We start from the raw sequence: 18,349 nt of genomic DNA, 5'->3' as shown, positions 1-18,349 counted from the left end.
AAGATCTCTGTTCTAAACCAACCTGCTCAAGCAAGAGATTGTATACCAGGATTCTGGACAAATGACTGTACAATCTCTCCTTGAAAACTTCCAATGATGCAGCACCCACAACTTCTGAAGGCAAGCTGTTCTGCGGGTTAATTGTTCTCACGATGAAGGCTGGGGAATTCTGGGAATTGAAGTCCACGGGTTTTAAAGTGGCCGAGATTGGACACACCTCTGATCTAAATGAACTAAATCATACAGATAGACTGAGGTCTGTCAGTTTTATTGAAGAATCAAACGTTGCTATTTTAATCAACGGCCTCCAGGGCTGTTTTTGGCTTCTGAAATTCCCAGATTTTGGTCTGTATAACATCCATAAAAGCTTGACCATCTCTCTGCTTAGCATGATATTTATAAAGAACCAACATTCCTGGCCTTCTCTTCCCCTACCGCAGGCAGCCGAACGTTCAGACCTATAGTAAAGTCTTCATACTGCACTTCACTGGGTACTAATCTGACAGCATCATCTAACTGTCTTATCTTGCCGCTAGATCTTTCTGCTCGTCTCCCTTGGCTAGTTTTTCACCTTCCAATCTTCACTCCGGATCAAGAGCATGATGTCCCCAGACGCATGATTTTGATGAGCATATTAACGCTGTTGTTCTTAATAGCATCCCGGCAAGCGGCAATCACTTGCATTTTGTGTTTACCAACTGGAGGGGAAAAAAAAGAAAAGAGTTAAGTGGAGTCTGTTCTTTTCCAAAAATGCAAATGAACTCTTTTGCAGTTCAGAAGGGGAAAGTGTTCCCCCAACTCAAATCAGCTGAGGGCTGAGAGGGGAACAGCCTGTGCAGGACACAGCTATTCTTGCTGCTCACTGTTTATATTATTTTGAATTCCCCCGGAAGGTGGACGGGCCCTCCGTGGCCCGTTTTTAAATCTGTAGGAAAGGCATGCTAGCAGTCACGTGCCAGCATCTCCTAGCCCAGCAGTCTTTAAGAGGAGACTCAAGGGCTCTCTGGAAACTTGTGCAAGAGGAAAACAAATTGGAGATCTGAGGCTGGAATTTATACAAAAGGAAGCCTCGAGGAAGAAGAAAAGGGCCAGTCCTTTTCCAGATGGGATTAAAGTAAAAGGGGGGGAAAAAAACCCCTTCTCCAAATGTGTGTGCATTTCGTTAATGTTCTAATGAAGCCCATAAAAAGCAGAACAAGATTCTTCGGTATAAAAAGAGACCTCCCATTTCAATAAATTTTTGGAGAAAGGGTGGATCAAACCATATTTGCCACTTCGGGAGCACAGCTTTTTATTTCCTGCCAGAGAAAAGAAGACTTAAGTTCTGCGAAGCTGCAAATCGGGGCCAAAGTAATCTAGATCAGTGTTTGTCAAATTTAAGATGTGTGGATTTCAACTTCCAGAATTCCCATAACCAGCCTTGCTAGTATGGTTAAAAGCCTTGGTGTGTTTCTCAACCTTGGGCAACTTTAAGATGTGTGGGCTTCAACTCCCAGAATCCCCCAGCCAGCATAGCTGTAAGCGATAAGACAAGGCAGCAGCTGTTCCGGGTTGCCCTTTTGGGCTCCACGCCTCGCATTTTCAGCCTCCAAACACTCCGTTTGAGAGCCGTTCAAGGCCGCGGGAATCGGCAAAGCACATCGCTGCCGATCACTGCCCAAAAACGTGATGCGCAAAGGCCAAGAACCGGGCGTGCGGAGGCCTAAAACGCAATGCGCAGAGGCGGCAGGATTGAACGGCTCTCAAACGGAGCATTTGGAGGCTGAAAACACGGCGCAGAGCCCAAAAACACCAGCCATTGTGGCAATCTCTGCAGCCAGGAAGAGGATGCGCGGAGGCCGAAGGGTGGGAGACGTTGGGTGGGTGGGGCTACATTCGGAGTATAAAATGCACTCCAATTTTCAGCCTCTTTTGGGGGGGGTGCATCTTATACTCCGAAAAATATGGTAAATGTCTGCAAGACTATATTTTTTTATCCAATTTAAAGATTTCCCTGCATTCAGGTGAACGCCTCCAGAAACTCAAGTATCGATGCCCCCCCCCCCCACCCCCCTTCAAAATTCACACCCATTTCTTTCCAGGTTAAAATTCACTTAAGCATACTCTTCTTTTCAAGCTTCTTTTCAAGTGACATGACATGTAAATGAGAAATAATCCTCCCTCAGAACCTACCTCGGAGATTTCCTGCTCGTTGGATGGCCTGATTTATTGCTTTGAGATTATTTAAAAGCTCTGAGTGATTGGTACAACGAATCTTGTACTGAGACAGTAAATCCTTGTTGAGGTCATACAGTTCATTATACCGTTTCTTCATGTTTTTCCTGCAAGGGTAAACAAAAATATAAGCAAATAGCGTTGAAAGCTTATTTTAGTTGTTGGGATTTGGGATGCAATGAATCCAAGGCAAGCTTTCCTCAAACTTTTGTTAGTGCCAATGTTGGATCTGCTGGAGGCAAGAGGTGAAAAGACAACTTAGCCTGCTCTGGGACAGGTGCATCTCTTGGCATTTTGGTATGTGATGCTCCTGGCAATTTCCTGGGTCCTGCATCTTCGCATCCCCACCCCTCTATGGGCTTCAGTTTGGGGTTTCTGGAGGAAGGAGACCTCCTAAGACAGGGGTCAGCAACCTGCGGCTATGGAGCCACATGTGGCTCTTTCATCCCTCTGCTGCGGCTCCCTGTCACCAGTCGGCACTACAATTTTGAGAGGAGCTCCCGGTTGGGAGCGGAGCAGGGCATGCCAGGAGGAGACTCTATAGCAAGGGGCGGGTTTTCCGGTCAGCTTCAGAATTGATAGGGCTTTCAGTTAGGACTAGTAGAGGAAAAAGAACGCCGCACTAGGAGGAGACTCTATGGTGGGGGAACCGGACTTCTGGTCGGCTCCAAAATTGAACAGAGAGGTGGGGAGGTTCTGGTTAAGACTTTTGTGGCTCTTTGAATGTTTAAGGTTGCCAACCCCTGTCCTAAGACGAATCGTGACTTCCTTTCCAACATTTAGCAGAGTTTCCAATAACTAGCCCAGAATCAGAGGTGGGTTTCAGCAGGTTCTGACCAGTTATGGAGAACCGGTAGTGGAAATTTTGAGTAGTTCGGAGAACCGGTAGTAAAAATTCTGACTCGCCCTGCCCCCATCTATTCTCTGCCTCCCGAGTCCCAGCTGATCGGGAGGAAATGGGGATTTTGCAGCAACCTTCCCCTGGAGTGGGGAGGGAATGGAGATTTTACAGTATCCTTCCCCTGCCACGCCCACCTAGCCACACCCACAGAAGCGGTAGTAAAAAAAATTTGAAACCCACCACTGCCCAGAATGGGTGGCTGTCAAAGTGAGATGTAATTACGGATGGAGGATAAGAGTTACGTGATGAGAATTCTTGTATTTGAGAGCATAAGGAACAATAATATTACTTTCTTGTATAGTTATAAACAGTGGTGCGATTCAAATAATTTAACAACCGGTTCGTCTAGGGTTAGGTTGGCGATATCCAACCGATACAGTCTACCCTACTTTCCTTCGCCAGTTGGGCCCGCAATACTCACTGATCAATCCGTGTTCTATCAGTCAAGTGTTTTGATCGATCGGTGTTACTCACTCACCAGTCTCCCATGAGGCGGGAATCTTCAGCTCGAACCAGCATGCTGCGGATGGAGTTGGAGCTGTCAGCCATGTTGGCTGTGAGCTTCTGACAAACTGTATGAGAACTGTCCACCTATGGAGGAGAACCACAACTCAATACAGATAACAGGAGGTCGAAGGTTCGTTCTCTGAGCTTTGTGGGTTGGTTTCCAAACTTTTCGTTACCGGGCTAGGTAACATCTTCAGTGCAGTTTAGGGGATGTCGGGGTCAGTGTTCTGTTTATAAGGACTTCAGTGTGGGTGTGTCACAACCCGCCACTGTTCTGACCCAGCTCCTCCAAACTCTCCGAAGTGAACTCAAGGATTCCTTTAATTAGGAGTCCTGGCAGCCCCGGCAAAAAGTTTCTCTCTCACCGCAGGCTAACAAGTCTGTCCGGCCAGGAGATGACTAATTGTCTGCCACACCTATTCATCTCCACCCCCTGCTTTTTATCTCCAGAGCTAGGGTGGGACTTCACTAGCAGTGGTAGCTCTTCCGTTCCAAGGATCGGCCCATAGATTTCCACTGCTCTCCTCTCCTCTGCCTTCTGAATATTCGTGTGTCAGGCACTGGACCCAGCTGTTCCTCCTCTTCCTCATCAGCCACCTCTAGACCTGGCGGCTGTTGACTTTCCATCTGAGGACTGACGGACAGCCCAGGCTCCGCCTCTCTCCCCCTCCCCCTCTCCCTCTCCCTCCCTCTCCCCCCCCTCTCTCTGCCAGCTCCACTCGCTCTTCCCCCTCGATGCTGACCCTGACTCCCATATGCCTCCTCCTCCTCCTCCGATTCCAGTGCGGGAGGGGCCAGCAGCCGGCAGGCCACAACAGCCACACTCATTGTTTCATCGAAGCAATTCCATCCACTGACACACTGACCCACAACCAGCCTACGAACCCCTCAGAATCCAAATCAACCGCACAGCCAACCAGAGACGGCACCGACCCTCAACCAACCCACACAATTCCCCACCACCAGCAGTTAACCTCCCAATGGCTCTGACCTGATGTAATCTCCTTATCAAAAGACCCCATCACAAGACCCTCACTTGACCCACCCACACCTGAAGCCCTTATAAACAGAAGAACACTGACAATCCCCTAAACTCTGCTGAAGATGTTACCTAGCCAGGTAATGAAACATTTTGAAAACAACCCACAAGCTTGAAGAACAAACCTTCACCTTCATCCTACACCTGAGCCAGAGGTGGGTTTCAGCAGGTTCTGACTAGTTCTGGAGAACCGGTAGCAGAAATGTTGAGTAGTTCGGAGAACCGGTGGTAAAAATTCTGACTAGCCCTGCCCCCATCTATTCTCTGCCTCCCGAGTCCCAGCTGATCGGGAGGAAATGGGGATTTTGCAGTCACTTTCCCCTGGAGTGGGATGGGAATGGAGATTTTGCAGTAACCTTCCCCTGGACTGGGGACAGAATGGAGATTTTACAGTATTCTTCCCCTGGAGTGGGGAGGGAATGGAGATTTTACAGTATCCTTCCCCTGGACTGGGGACAGAATGGAGATTTTACAGTATTCTTCCCCTGGAGTGGGATGGGAATGGAGATTTTGCAGTAACCTTCCCCTGGACTGGAGACAGAATGGAGATTTTACAGTATCCTTCCCCTGCCACACCCACCAAGCCATGCCACGCCCACCAAGCCACACCCACAGAACCGGTAGTAAAAAAATTTGAAACCCACCACTGACCTGAGCTACAGATATTTGCCACTATTGCGCACCCATAATATAATTGTCTAACTGTCTTATCTGTTTGCCAGACAAGACAATTAAGATGTTTGCTTTCTGGAAACAGGGCGGCTCTGCACTGCCTAAAATCCCTGAAGTCTTCGTGTTAATGGAGCCACTTCCTTGAGGCAGACGTTCAAAGTACCTCCTGGTCTAATACTTCCTTGAGATTTTAGGGTTCTGGGACTGTCACCACAGACCTCTGCTTGCAAAATCATTAGCGTTCCAAACCTCCCAGATGGCTAATTCAGATTCAGACAAAGCAAGTGATTTTGTTGAATGAATCTCCAGCCTAAAAGCAAAGCTGTTGACAATTCAATTCTCCTGTTGCGAGTTCTGTCTGGAAATGGAGCATAAATTCCATCAGCCGGAAAAACGACGAGATGGCCCGTGCTGCCATGAAAGAGGCAATCTTTTCTAAGGCAAAAAGGGTCTGATCTGCTGGAAGGTGAATAATTAAGAGTCTGGTGCTGCTTTAGGAAAGTTCTAGATAGACCAGTTAGTGTCGTTCGCTATTTTAAAGCCCTTGAGAAAAACCTCTCGCTTGTGGCCCATTAAATCCATGGATTTCTTTAGCTCCTGCCTATTTTTTTTTTATTTTATTTTTTTGCTTTTTAATTTATATGCCGCCCTTCTCTGGAGACTCAGGGTGGCTTACAATGCGTTAAGCAATAGCCTTCATCCTTTTGTATATTTATACAAAGTCAGCTTATTGCCCCCACAAACTGGGTCCTCAATTTACCTACCTTAGAAAGGATGGAAGGCTGAGTCAACCTTGAGCCTGGTGAGATTCGAACTTGCAGTAATTGCAAGCAGATGTTAATCTGTTAATAACAGTGCTTTAGTCCACTGTACTACAGGCTCTTACTTAAGTCTTACTTACTTACTTATTTAAGCCATGCCAAACCATCACAATGAGGTATCTCACGTATCTTGGTGCTTTCTGGGTTTTTTTGATTGCATGCAGATGTTTCATTGCCCAACTAGGCGACATCATCAGCGTGAGTGAATGTGTGGGGTTTTGCTGCTTGTATAATATATAAACATCTGCAAGTAAGCAAGTTCAGAGAGTACTAAGGACCCCACAGTTGCCTTCCTTGCCTTCTCCTCCTTTGCATTCCACTCCCTTCTCGCACTGATGATGTTACCTAGTTGGGTCATGAAACATCTGTAAGAAAACAACCAAGCTCAGAGAGCACCAAGGACCCCACAGCCCTTTCTCTCCTCCTCCTCCTCCTCCTCCACTTCACAAACCCCATTTCCTTCCAGCACTGATGATGTTATCTAGTTGGGTCATCAAATGTCTGTAAGAAAACAACTAAGCTCAAGAGAGCTCCAAGGACCCCATGATTCAACCCTGAGCTACAGATGTTTTCTTCTACTGGTACCCCAGATACGTTTAGGAAGCCTTGCTCACTTACCCCAACAAAAGCTTTGTGCACCTCATCAAAATACACAGGGAAGTCTGCTTCAACCTGCAAGTCCTCAATTGCCCAAAAGGAGGCCATCGATTGGATGATGTCACCAGCCAGATCAATGTTATCAGTGTTAATGGAGATCTAGTAACCAGAAGAATAAACAGTAACTCAGATTGGCCCCAGACACGCTCATTACAGTGGCAGAAGTTGATGCTTAAAGAGCCTCGTCACATCTGAAGCTAAACTAGGATAACCCAAGTGCTAACCTTGAATGCAAATGTTTTGTGAGGAAACTAACATGGAATAGCTTACAGCAGCTGCCCTGGATCTACAAAGCTGATGAGAAACAGACTGTTCATCTATATATATATATATATAAAAGCAAAAACCACTCACACCGTAATCACGAAATCTCCAGAACTGTAAAGCCTACAAACTTGAAATTTGCCACGTATGTTCCTCTTGGCTTCTAAGAAAGGATTTTTCGAAATGACCATCAGAGCATTAGTATTTCCTATATTATGATTTACATGCTCTGATGCTAAGGAGTTCTACTCCCCCTCCCCACCTGAAAAGAAATCTGTTCCAAATGCAAAACACAAGCAGAGGAGAGGAGTTTCACTTTCAGTTTTACTTTCACAGCAGCAACCAGTGATAGGATAGGGGAGGCTTCTGTGGGGCAAGCCTGAGGGAGGGAAGAGGATAGGATAGGATAGGGTTCTGTGGGGCAAGGCTGAGAGAGAGAAGGGGAGAGGAGAGGCCGATCGTAACTACTCATTAATTTTCAAGCTGTAAGTGTCTATTTATCAAGCCCGATCACATAGTTTCGTAGCGAAACACGGGCATCCAGCTAGTGACTAATAACCACACCACTGGGTGTGATGGAGAACAACTTCCTTACTCTAAAGACAGGAATGTCCAACCTTAGACTTGTGGACTTCAGCTCCCAGAATTCCCCAAGTCTTAAAGCTGCCATCGTTGGACATGAGAACAAACATGCTTCAAACTTGTACCCTCACTGCCTTATTCCATAACACAAACTTCAAAAATCTCAATGTTTACACACGAGGAAGAGACCATAGCCAATTACATTATATATACCGTATTTTTCAGACTATAAGATGCACCAGAATATTAAACGCACCAAGATTTCGAAGAGGTAAACAAGAAAAAAAAAGGTTTTTGCCCTCCCCGGCCCCCAAGAGCACTCTGCTGGCCTCCGAAACCCTCTGCACGGGCCCGTTTTTTGCAAAAATGGGATGCACAGAGGCTTTGGGAGGCCTGCAGAGTGCTCCTGGGGGCCAGGGAGGGCAAAAACACGACGCATGGGGGTTTGGGAGGCCAAAAACGGGATGTGCAGAAGGTTTGAGAGGCCTGCAGAGTGCTCTTGGGGGCTGGGGAGGGCAAAAACGCCCCTGTTTTTGCAAAAAACGGGCCTGTTTTTGGCCTCCCAAATCCCCCATGCATAGCGTTTTTGCCCTCCCCAGCCCCCAGGAGGCCTCCCAAAAACCCGTTTTGTGCAAAACAGGCCTGTTTTTGGCAAAAATGGGACATGTGGGGTGTGGTTTCAGGAGGCCAAAAATGGCTGTATTTGATGTATAAGATGCACCAACATTTCCACCCTCTTTTGGGGGGGCTGTCTTATACTTCAAAAAGTACGGTAAGTCCATGCCTCCAAAAGGCAACTGGATCATCTGTGTTAAAACTGAATGGCCTCTCAACAGAGGGGGTGGGATACCACACCACCTATCTCATGGTCCTTTGACCAATCTCAAGAAAGTTCCACACCCCACCTGTTCTCTTGATTCAGGTGAAAAGCAACTTTTGGGGCCACCATGATCTGGCTGATTGAGCATCTCCATGGACATCCATACCTCCAAAATACAGTAACACCTTAATCAAAGGAACTGCGATACTCTGCAAATCCACCACTACCTGCACTCATTATTTATGACAAGTCAGTCTCCAAAAAAATGAAAACTGGAGACCAGGGAAGGGCTTGCTTATTTCCCAGGCTAACTGCAACATAAATGAGACAAGCAGAATAACCTCTCCGCTGGAATTCATTCGGATGCACAGCTGTCCTGTGTCACGTAGGGAGGTGAAGCAGACTTCCAGCGACTCTTGCCGCATCTCCACGTCCTCAGGTAGCAGGAAATTCTGTTTTATCCACATGACGCCCTTGAAACATAAATTCACACGGTGTGAGTTTTGAGAACAAGAGTGGTGGAAAACAGGTTGCAACGTCCTGGTAAGTTGCTGGGGATTTGCAGCTGATGCCCTAGACCAGGGGTTAAAGTTGCCAAGGTTGGAGACCCCTGCCCTAGACATGTAAGGGACACACCTGCAGTTATCAAGAAGTCTCGGGAAATAAGAAGATTGTTGTGGTCCGCTAGCAGCCTGCGGAGCTGGCAGCAGAATCGGACAGTGAGGAGGCTGGGGAGGAAGATGGGCCAGTCCTGGAGTCTGGGGAAGGCTCGGACGAGGGCTCTGCGTCGGAGGCAGAGATGGGGCCAGGGCCACCTGGGAGTTATGTGCGGACTCCGGAGCCTCCAGAGTCGGACATCAGAGAAGCAGAGGAACAGGGGGAGCTTGTTCCCATTGTGTGCACGTGCAGAGCTGCCAGAAGGCAAGAACAGTTAAAACAAAAGGGACAACTCAGGAGTAAGGCTTGGAGATGATTGGCCCCTTCCATACAGCTTAAAAGAGGAGCAAAGGCACATAGGAACTTTGCAGGAAATAATGTTGTGGATGATGTCAGTTTGTACTTTGAAGCTCCGTTTTTGACTCTGTGTTTCCGGGTGGCCTTGCCAAGATAATTGCCAATTAGGTCTTTGGCAGTGTGTCAAAGAAGATAAAGGAAGTCTAGGTCAGAACAAAGATGCTACAGGGAGTCCTCAATTTACAACCATTTGTTTAGTCGCTGTTCAGTTACAATGGCACTGAAACAAAGTGATTTTGACCCTTTCTCACACTTTTTGACTGCTACGGCATCCCCATGGTCACATGATCAAAATTCAGATGCTTGGCAACTGACTCACATTTATGACGGTTGCAATATATCCCGGGGGTCATATGATCATCTTTTGTGACCTTCTGCTGAGCAAAGTCAATAGGGAAGCCAGATTCACTTAACAACTATTTTACTAACTTAACCACTGCAGGGATTCACTTAAGGGCATAACAAGAGGCAGAATTCACTTAACAAATGTCTCACTTGGCAACAGCAATTCTGGGTTCAGTTGTAGTTGTAAGTCAAGGACTACCTTGCATTTTACTGCTTTCTTTTACCATATTTAGATTCACCTCCACCCGACCTCAGATCCTTCTCCTTAGTCCTGTGTGTCTCTTTGTCCCCCCTTCAGCCTTCGTGTTACCAACCACAAGCTAAAAGCCTTGCTTAACAAGCAGTAGAAGCATCTATCAATTCTCTGCAATAGCTCTTGGTTAATGGAGGCACCTGGCACATCATTGTAGCCCTTACCTTAGAAAGCAAGTATTAAACTGAATTAAGCTGAATTGAACTACTATACAGAAGCGTTTCCTACAACCCAGATGCCATGGCAAATCTAGACAGCATTCTAAAAAGCAGAGACATCACCCTGCCAACAAAAGTGCGTATAGTCAAGGCGATGCTTTTCCCAGTTGCAATGGATGGCTGTGAAAGTTGGACCGTAAGGAAGGCTTAGCGCCAAAGAATGGAGGCCTTTGAACTCTGGTGCTGGAGAAGACTCCTGTGAGTCCCTTGGACTGCAAGGCGACTCAACCGGTCAGTCCTAGAGGAGATCAACCCTGACTGCTCTTTATAAGGCCAGATCCTGAAGATGAAACTCAAATACTTTGGCCACCTAATGAGAAGGAAGGACTCACTGGAGAAGAGCCAAATGCTGGGGACGATGGAGTGCAAAAGAAGAAGGGGACGACAGAGAACGAGGTGGCTGGATGGAGTCACTGAAGCAGTAGGCGTGAGCTTAAATGGACTCCAGAGGATGGTAGAGGTCAGGAAGGCCTGGAGGAACGTTTGTCCATGGGGTCACGATGGGTCGGACACGACTTCGCAACCAACAACAACAACACAACCCAGATGGAAAAAAAAGAAAGCAAGAAGACTTACCATCTGCACCTTCTCGCCCAGAGTGAATTTTACGAAGCTCAGAGGCCTGGTTGCAGGGTCCGGACTGCAGAGCAAATACATCGAGAAACGAGGGAGCTGCCGGGACAGCTCAAAAACATGGAACTGTGTGCTGGGAAAGCATGACACAAAAAATCATCAAGGCGGCTGAACAAATGGACTCATTTGCTTTCTGGTGAAGGCCGTCTAGGCAAGCCTTGGCTCTTTCTATGGTGCCCTGATCCTGACACTCATTTCACATTCACAGAGTGTGGGGAAGTGGGGGAATGAACGCCGATGATCACCTCCATTTTATTTTCTCTTCTTTTAGTGTTGCATCCCTCTTTGTGCTATTATGTAAAATGTCTCTCATGTCCTCACTGCCATAGATAGTTTAATCAAGTAATTTTTTTCTGGAATAACATGATGTTTCTGGGACTCTTGAGCTCTTTGTTTAAAAAGGTTTCTGGATCTCATGAGTGAAGGTAGGTGCTTAAAAGAACAAGAGATGAGTACATTCAAGGCCCAGGGACAGCTAGAGATTTTCAGATGCAAATGAGGGGATGTAGTTTCATTACTTCGCAGCCCCTTTATCCAGGGATGGGATTCAGCCGGTTCGGACCAGTTCAGGTAAACCAGATATTTTTAATCTGGTTTGCCGAACTGGTAGTTGCAAGGAGTGGCTGACCCCGCCCACCCTGCCCCTCCCAGAAGCCTCCATGCGGCCCAATTTTGGATGCCAGGTAAGTGCAGGGCCTGCACAGAGTCTCTGGGAGGGTAAAAAACGGGCCTACCAGAAGTACCGGAAGTCTGGAAAAGGGCCCGTTTCCGGCCTCCGGAGGGCCTCCAGAGCCCGGATAAGGTCTTTTCACCCTCCTGGAGGCTCAAGGAAAGCCTCCGGAGCCTGGGGAGGGCGAAAACACTCACCTACTAACGTGGTGCAGGAAACCAGCTAGGCCACGCTCCTCCAGCAACTGGGCAGAGAACCAGTTGCTAAAATTTTTCAATCCCACCCCTGCCTTTACCTACTTTCTCTTCCTGCTGCCTAAGAATTAGGAGTTATTTCAACTCCTACAAATTCCCTTATATTCTGCATGCCTCATTCTTTCTTCTACTGGCAAGACACATGCAAATGGAAAAACCACCCAAAACACTTCATACTTCTGCATGGAAGACTATTAAGTTCGAATTAGGTTCTCGTTTAAAGGCAAGATTTGGAAGGAAACTACTGTTCTAACTGTGGAAGGGCTTTTAAATGTACTTACCTAGATTCTCCAAAATTCAATTTTTTTGGGGAATGACAGATGGGGAAGACAAAGGGAAATATGCTGAGCGGTCTCAACTGAAGTGACTGCGCTCAAATTTAACTTTTATCCATATACTGTATATATAATTTCCCCATCTATCTTTTCCAAAATCTTTTAATTTTGGAGAATACATGATATCATCAGATAATATTGGCAAGAGCATTGGTAGTACAGTGGTCTAAAGCACCCTATTATTAAGAACATGGCAAACCACTTCTGTGCCCAAATCTATTTGAACAAAAGCCTAACCTATGTTAGAAAGGCAGGTTTGGTATAGTGCCTAAGGCATCAGACTAGGAACCAGGAGACTGCGAGTTCTAGTCCAGCCTTAGGCACAAAGTCAGCCCTGGAACCATGGACCAATCACTTTCTACCAGCCCTAAGAAGGAGGCAATGGCAAAGAGCCTTGGTGGCGCAGCAGACTAAAGTGCTGTTAAGTAACACCAGCTGCCTGCAATTACTGCAAGTTCAAATCTCACCAGGCTCAAGGTTGACTCAGCCTTCCATCCTTCCGAGGTAGGTAAAATGAGGACCTGGATTATGGGGGCAATAAACTGACTCTGTATAAAAAAGAACACTGCTTAGGGGGGGCCGAAAGCCCTAATAAGCAGGTATATACAAAGAAGTATGCAGGCTATTGCTATAATGCATTGTAAGCCGCCCTGAGTCTCCGGAGAAGAGTGGCATATAAATCGAACCAATCAATCAATCAATCAATCAATAAAACCATTTCTGAAAAACCTTGCCAAGAAAACTGCAGGGACCTGTCCAGGCAGTCTCCGAGAGTCAGACATGATTGAACGGAAGAAAACAAAAAAATCTATAAACCAATACATGGCATTTGTTCCTTCAAAACATTTTTTAAAAAAAAAAACTTTGCTGAATGCAAAATGCTGGCACTTGCTGACTCGAAAACCTGCCTGAGGGTTTTTATCCAATGTGAGATATTTTTCTCTGCATTCGGATTTTCCCGACTTCTCCCACATAATTGAAGGTCCCTGTTTCTCTAATAAAAGCCCAAGAGCCAAAAGGATTGAGTCCATCAAAGGGGTTGGGGAAAAAAAAAGGCAGTTGATGGGAAACCTGCCAAGCTCTCACCTCTTCTTGTATCCAACAAGAGCTTTGATGTTCAGCTCCACCGGGACGTCTTTCGGGGGGGAGAGCGGAATTTTTATGTTGCTCGAGAGGTTCTGAGGAGTGGGGTGGATCACGTGGCTCTCATTTTCAAAGATGCCTTCGGCAAAAATCAGCACGGCTCGGATAATCGTGTCTTAAATGAAAACAAAGACATTCCCTCTTCGTGAGTTTTGAAGGTTCTAACAGAGGTGGTCCTCGACCTACGACGGTAATGGAGCCTGCCCATTACGGCCGCATGTCCTGGCGGTCATTAAGCGCGATTAAGAATACTAAGTTCTTTATTCAGGTTAAAAAACTATATTCTCCAGGACGGCAGAAAGGACAGAAAAGAAGCCAAAATCATTACTGCCGCCTCTACCAAAAAAACCAACTAAATATTTTACTGATGGCCTCAAGTTTACTATTTCATTTCATTTATTATTTCATCTATTAAATTTTTATACCACCCCTCACCCGAAGGACTCGGGGCGGTGAACAGACAGGATTAAAAAACATACAATATAGACATTAAAATACTTTAAAACATAATTAAATCTATATTGGCTTCCCCCAATTTAAAACCCCTTACCCATAAAATTAACCAATTAAAAATTTTAAGCCAGCCCGGCTTGCTGAAATAAAAAAGTCTTCAGAGCCCGGTGAAAGGTCCGGAGGTCCGGGATCAGTCGTATCCCTGGGGGTAGCTCATTCCAGAGGGCAGGTGCCCCCACAGAGAAGGCTCTTCCCCTGGGGGTTGCCAGCCGACATTGCCTGACTGACGGCACCCTGAGGAGACCCTCTCTGTGGGAGCGTATTGGCCAGTGGGAGGTTATCGGTGGCAGAAGGTGGTCTCGTAAATAACCGGGCCCTAAGCCATGAAGCGCTTTGAAGATGAGAACCAATACCTTGAAGCGCACCCGGAAGACCACCGGAAGCCAATGCAGCTCGCGCAGGAGAGGTGTCATGTGGGAGCGCCATGTCGCCCCCATAAGTACCCACGCGGCTGCATTCTACACCAGCTGGAGCCTCCGGGTGCTCCTCAAGGGGAGCCCCATGTAGAGAGCATTGTAATAGTCCAGGCGGGAAGTGACGAGGGCATGAGTGACCGTGCATAAGGAGCCCCGATCATAGAACTAGAATCATAAGTTCATATGTTCATATCATATGTTCATATCATATAAGTATCTATGTTCATATGTTCTATGAACATAGAATCATAAGGAAGGAAGATACTTCAGAGGTCTTCTAGTCCCACCCCACTCCTCAAGGAAGAAAACCTTATTCCACCCAAGTCAAATGGTTGCCCAGTCTCTTCATGAAAACCTCCAGTGATGAAGCACCCACAACTTCAGGAGGCAAGCTGTTCCACTGGCTAATTGTTTTCAGGGTCAGGAAATTTCTCCTTAGTTCCAGGTTGGAGCTCTCCTTGATAAACTTCCACCCATGACTTTTTGTCCTGCCTTCCAGGTGCTTTGGAGAATAAATTGATCCCCTCTTCTCTGTGACAGCCCCTCAAGTACTGAAAGACTGCTACCATGTTTCCCTCTAATCCTTCTCTTCTCTTTGCTAGACTAGACATACGTAGCTCCCTAAACTATTCATCGTATGATTTAGCCAGGGGTGAAATCCAGCAGGTTCTGACAGGTTCTGGAGAACCGGTAGCGGAAATTTTGAGCAGTTCGGAGGACCAGCAAATACCACCTCTGGCTGGCCCAAGAGGGGGTGGGAATGGAGATTTTGCAGTATCCTTCCCCTGCCACGCCCATCAAGCCACACCCACAGAACCAGTAGTAAAAAAAAATTGGATTTCACCACTGAATTTAGCCTCCAAACCCTTATTATCTTTGTCGCTCTTCTCTCCATATTTTCTAGGGTCTCGGACCCCATGGATCTACTCAGGTTAACCTGTTGCCTTTGGAGGCTGTCCCTTAAATTTTAAGTGTCGACTATTCTACATACGTAACAACTGTCAACTCTGAAGCTAGCCTGACTGAGGTCACCTTTGAGGCTTCAGCGTTGCCACAATGGAGATGAAGGATGGGGGGGGGGAGTAGAGATAACTGGGATTTCGTAGCCAAAATAAAATACTTTCCCCTGGGAACCAAGGACGTTCCAACAGGTGGCTGAAGAGAGGAGGAGTGAAGTCACCAAGCAACCGGACAGCACCTTGATTGGACCATGTGACTGATTGTTTGGGGGAAGGGGGAAAATGTTTACTTTTAATTAGACCAGGGGTCTGCAACCTTAAACACTCAAAGAGCCATTTGGACCCATTTCCCACACAAAAGAAAACACCGGGAGCCACAAAACCTGGGTGGGCGCGGCCAACTTGACGTCACTCACTCCCACCCAGTCACATGACACCCCCAGCCACGCCTACCCAGGTTTTGTGGCTCCCAGTGTTTTCTGTGGGAAACAGGTATCTCTCTCTCTCTGTCTGTCTCTGTCTCTCTCTCATCTCTCTCAGGCCAGGCGAGGAGTGATTGGAAGGGGAGAGCGAGGGGTGGGGCCAGCCAGTAGTGGGTTCAGCTGATAGGGAGCCACAGCAGGGGGATGAAAGAGCCGCATGTGGCTCCGGGGCCGCGGGTTGCAGACACCCGAATTAGGTGAAAACCACTGGAACATTTAGAGTCAGTTTTCACCAGCCTATGATATATCCAAATAAAACTATTCTTTGAAGAACCTATCTGCCTCCGAGTTCTGTTTGCTATGGGTGTATTATTTGGAACCCTGACAACAACCCCATAATACAGTAGTGGCCAAAATTGTGGAAACCCTTTTGCGAAAAGTGTATTTTTTAAAACTAGGTAGTAACGCCACTTTTTTTTTTGGAGTAGTACCATAAAATTATATATCAATGGAAAGATAATTGAATCAAGAATGTAATGCAATAACTTTTATGAAGGATTTGCTATTAGAACAGCAGTTACAGTATAAAGAAGAAAAGTGAAACAGGTAGAAAAAATGAGATATGCAAAAATTATCACCATAGAAAAAACGAGATATACAAAAATGATCAGCATGTCAGTTAATACTTAGTTGGGTAACCTTTAGCATGAATTACGGCCTTACAAGGTCTTCCCATGGAGTGAACCAAGTCTTTTAGCTCTGCAGCCCTTATAATGTGAAACCAAGATTGAACGATGGCTTCTATTAACTGGGTTTTATTGCTGAGTCGCTTCTGACTAACAAGTTTCTTTAGTCGGCTCCATAGATTTTCAATTGGGTTAAGGTCTGGGCTGTTCCCAGGCCATTCCAACAGTGGAGTATGATTATCTTGAAACTCCAAAAAAGAAGTGGTGTTATTAACCATCAAGCCTCAAAAATACACTTTTCCCAAAAGGTTTTCACAATTTTGGCCACTACTGGTAGGTCTATTCCTCTGGCTCAGGGAGACGCTCAGATTCTTAAGATCAGGCCGAAAGCTCAGTGAAAGGTGCAAATGTCAGAGTCAGATTGAAGAAGCGTCTTCCTCAGCCAAGAAATTATGCATATGTACTGAGCCCTGCACCAGCGAATGTTGGCTGCTAATCCTGACTTACCATTGGATGTGGATATGCAGAGTTCCACATGAGCGGATTCGGTTTCCGATCCCAGACTGACGGACAACGCTGTCTGGAGCTGTGTGTTTGCCGGGATCACACCCCTTTGCCCATCCATTTCATTTACCTGAGTGTTCAGCTCCACCTGCTTTAAAACAAAATGCAGGCCTTATTCGGAACGTTGGGACAATGCACAGAAGTACATACCACCGGCTCCGCTACAGGTAGTCCTCGACTTACGACAGTTGGCTGAGTGACCGTTCAAAGTTACAACAGAACTGGTAAGAGTGACTCGTGGCCATTTTTCACACTTACAACCTTTGTAGCAGCCCTGTGATCACGTGATCAAAATTCAGACGCTTGGCAACTTGGTTGCTGTATCCCAAGGTCATGTGATCCCCTTTTGTGACCACCTGACAAGCAAAGTCAGAGCCTTGGTGGCGCAGCAGACTAATGTACTGTTAACTAGCACCAGCTGCCTGCAATTACTGCGAGTTCAAATCTCACCAGGCTCAAGGTTGACTCAGCCTTCCATCCTTCCGAGGTAGGTAAAATGAGGACCCGGATTGTGGGGGCAATAAGCTGACTATGTATAAAAAAAAGAACACCGCTTGGGGGGGGCGCGAAAGCCCTACTAAGCAGGTATGTACAAAAGTATGAAGGCTATTGCTTAACGCATTGTAAGCTGCCCTGAGTCTCCGGAGAAGGGTGGCATATAAATCGAAGCAATAAATAAATAAACAATAAATAAATAAAGTCAGTGGGGAAGCCCGATTCACTTAACAACCATGCTACTGACTTATCTACTGCTGTGATTCACTTAACACAGTGACGGCTAACCTTCTTGCCGTCGCGTGCCAAAAGTGGGTGTTAGGAAATGGCTATTGTCTAACTAGTTGGTCAGGCAATATATAAACTATCAATACATGTTTGTCAAAAGGTATTATATTGCTTTAAGACTGTATTGCATCATCCTGTATCCTGATTGGCTAAGCTCTGTGGCTAATGTACTTAAGGGGAAGCCTAAATCATGGCTTGGGAACACTTCACCATTTTATCTGCTTATTTGCTGTTACTCTCTACCTGTTCTCTCTGTATGATCACTGTTTGATCATTACTACTTGTTGCTTTCTACTATTTATTGAATGTTTTAATACTGAACTTGTTCCTGTTTGAAACTTAAGAAGAACTGTTTTATTGTGTAATGACAACAACTGGTAAGAAGACTTTGTACTTGGAATATCCCCAAATTGATATTTTAACTATCGCCTTATCTGTGTATGACTTGGATTGTTATTGGACTTTGCTTTACTTTTTTCTAAAAAGTAAAAGACTACCACAACTCAGTGTGTCAGTATATTAACTGTGTTTATTCACTCTCAGCCGCTTTCATGTGACCCCCCTCCTGCACGAGCTGACCTGGCTCCCGGTGGTCTTCCGGGTGCGCTTCAAGGTTTTGGTTACCACCTCTAGAGCGATCCATGGCTTAGGACCGGGGTATCTA

General features: G+C 46.3%; 1 protein-coding gene across 3 annotated transcripts in view; it reads right to left on the bottom strand.

Moving 5' to 3' along the window:
• Positions 1–252: 252 nt before the first annotated feature.
• BBS2 (Bardet-Biedl syndrome 2) overlaps positions 253–18,349 on the bottom strand; it is a 50,615-nt gene continuing 32,518 nt past the window's right edge. For 2 of the 3 annotated variants that reach the window (XM_034425468.3, XM_034425471.3), the window contains 8 exons: positions 16,846–16,993; positions 13,286–13,457; positions 10,884–11,013; positions 8,819–8,950; positions 6,773–6,910; positions 3,594–3,706; positions 2,173–2,321; positions 253–698 (listed from right to left, as the gene is read on the bottom strand). In XM_034425468.3, the coding sequence (XP_034281359.1) occupies positions 592–698; positions 2,173–2,321; positions 3,594–3,706; positions 6,773–6,910; positions 8,819–8,950; positions 10,884–11,013; positions 13,286–13,457; positions 16,846–16,993 (1,089 nt within the window). In that variant the 3' untranslated portion in view covers positions 253–591. The remainder of the gene's footprint in view (positions 699–2,172; positions 2,322–3,593; positions 3,707–6,772; positions 6,911–8,818; positions 8,951–10,883; positions 11,014–13,285; positions 13,458–16,845; positions 16,994–18,349) is intronic. The other variant, XM_034425470.3, reaches the window with a different exon arrangement.

This window comes from Pantherophis guttatus, chromosome 11 (genome assembly GCF_059756535.1).
Source record: "Pantherophis guttatus breed Tessera chromosome 11, ASM5975653v1, whole genome shotgun sequence".
In the NCBI taxonomy this organism is placed as follows: domain Eukaryota; kingdom Metazoa; phylum Chordata; class Lepidosauria; order Squamata; family Colubridae; genus Pantherophis; species Pantherophis guttatus.
This window is presented reverse-complemented; position numbering and strand designations above follow the sequence as displayed.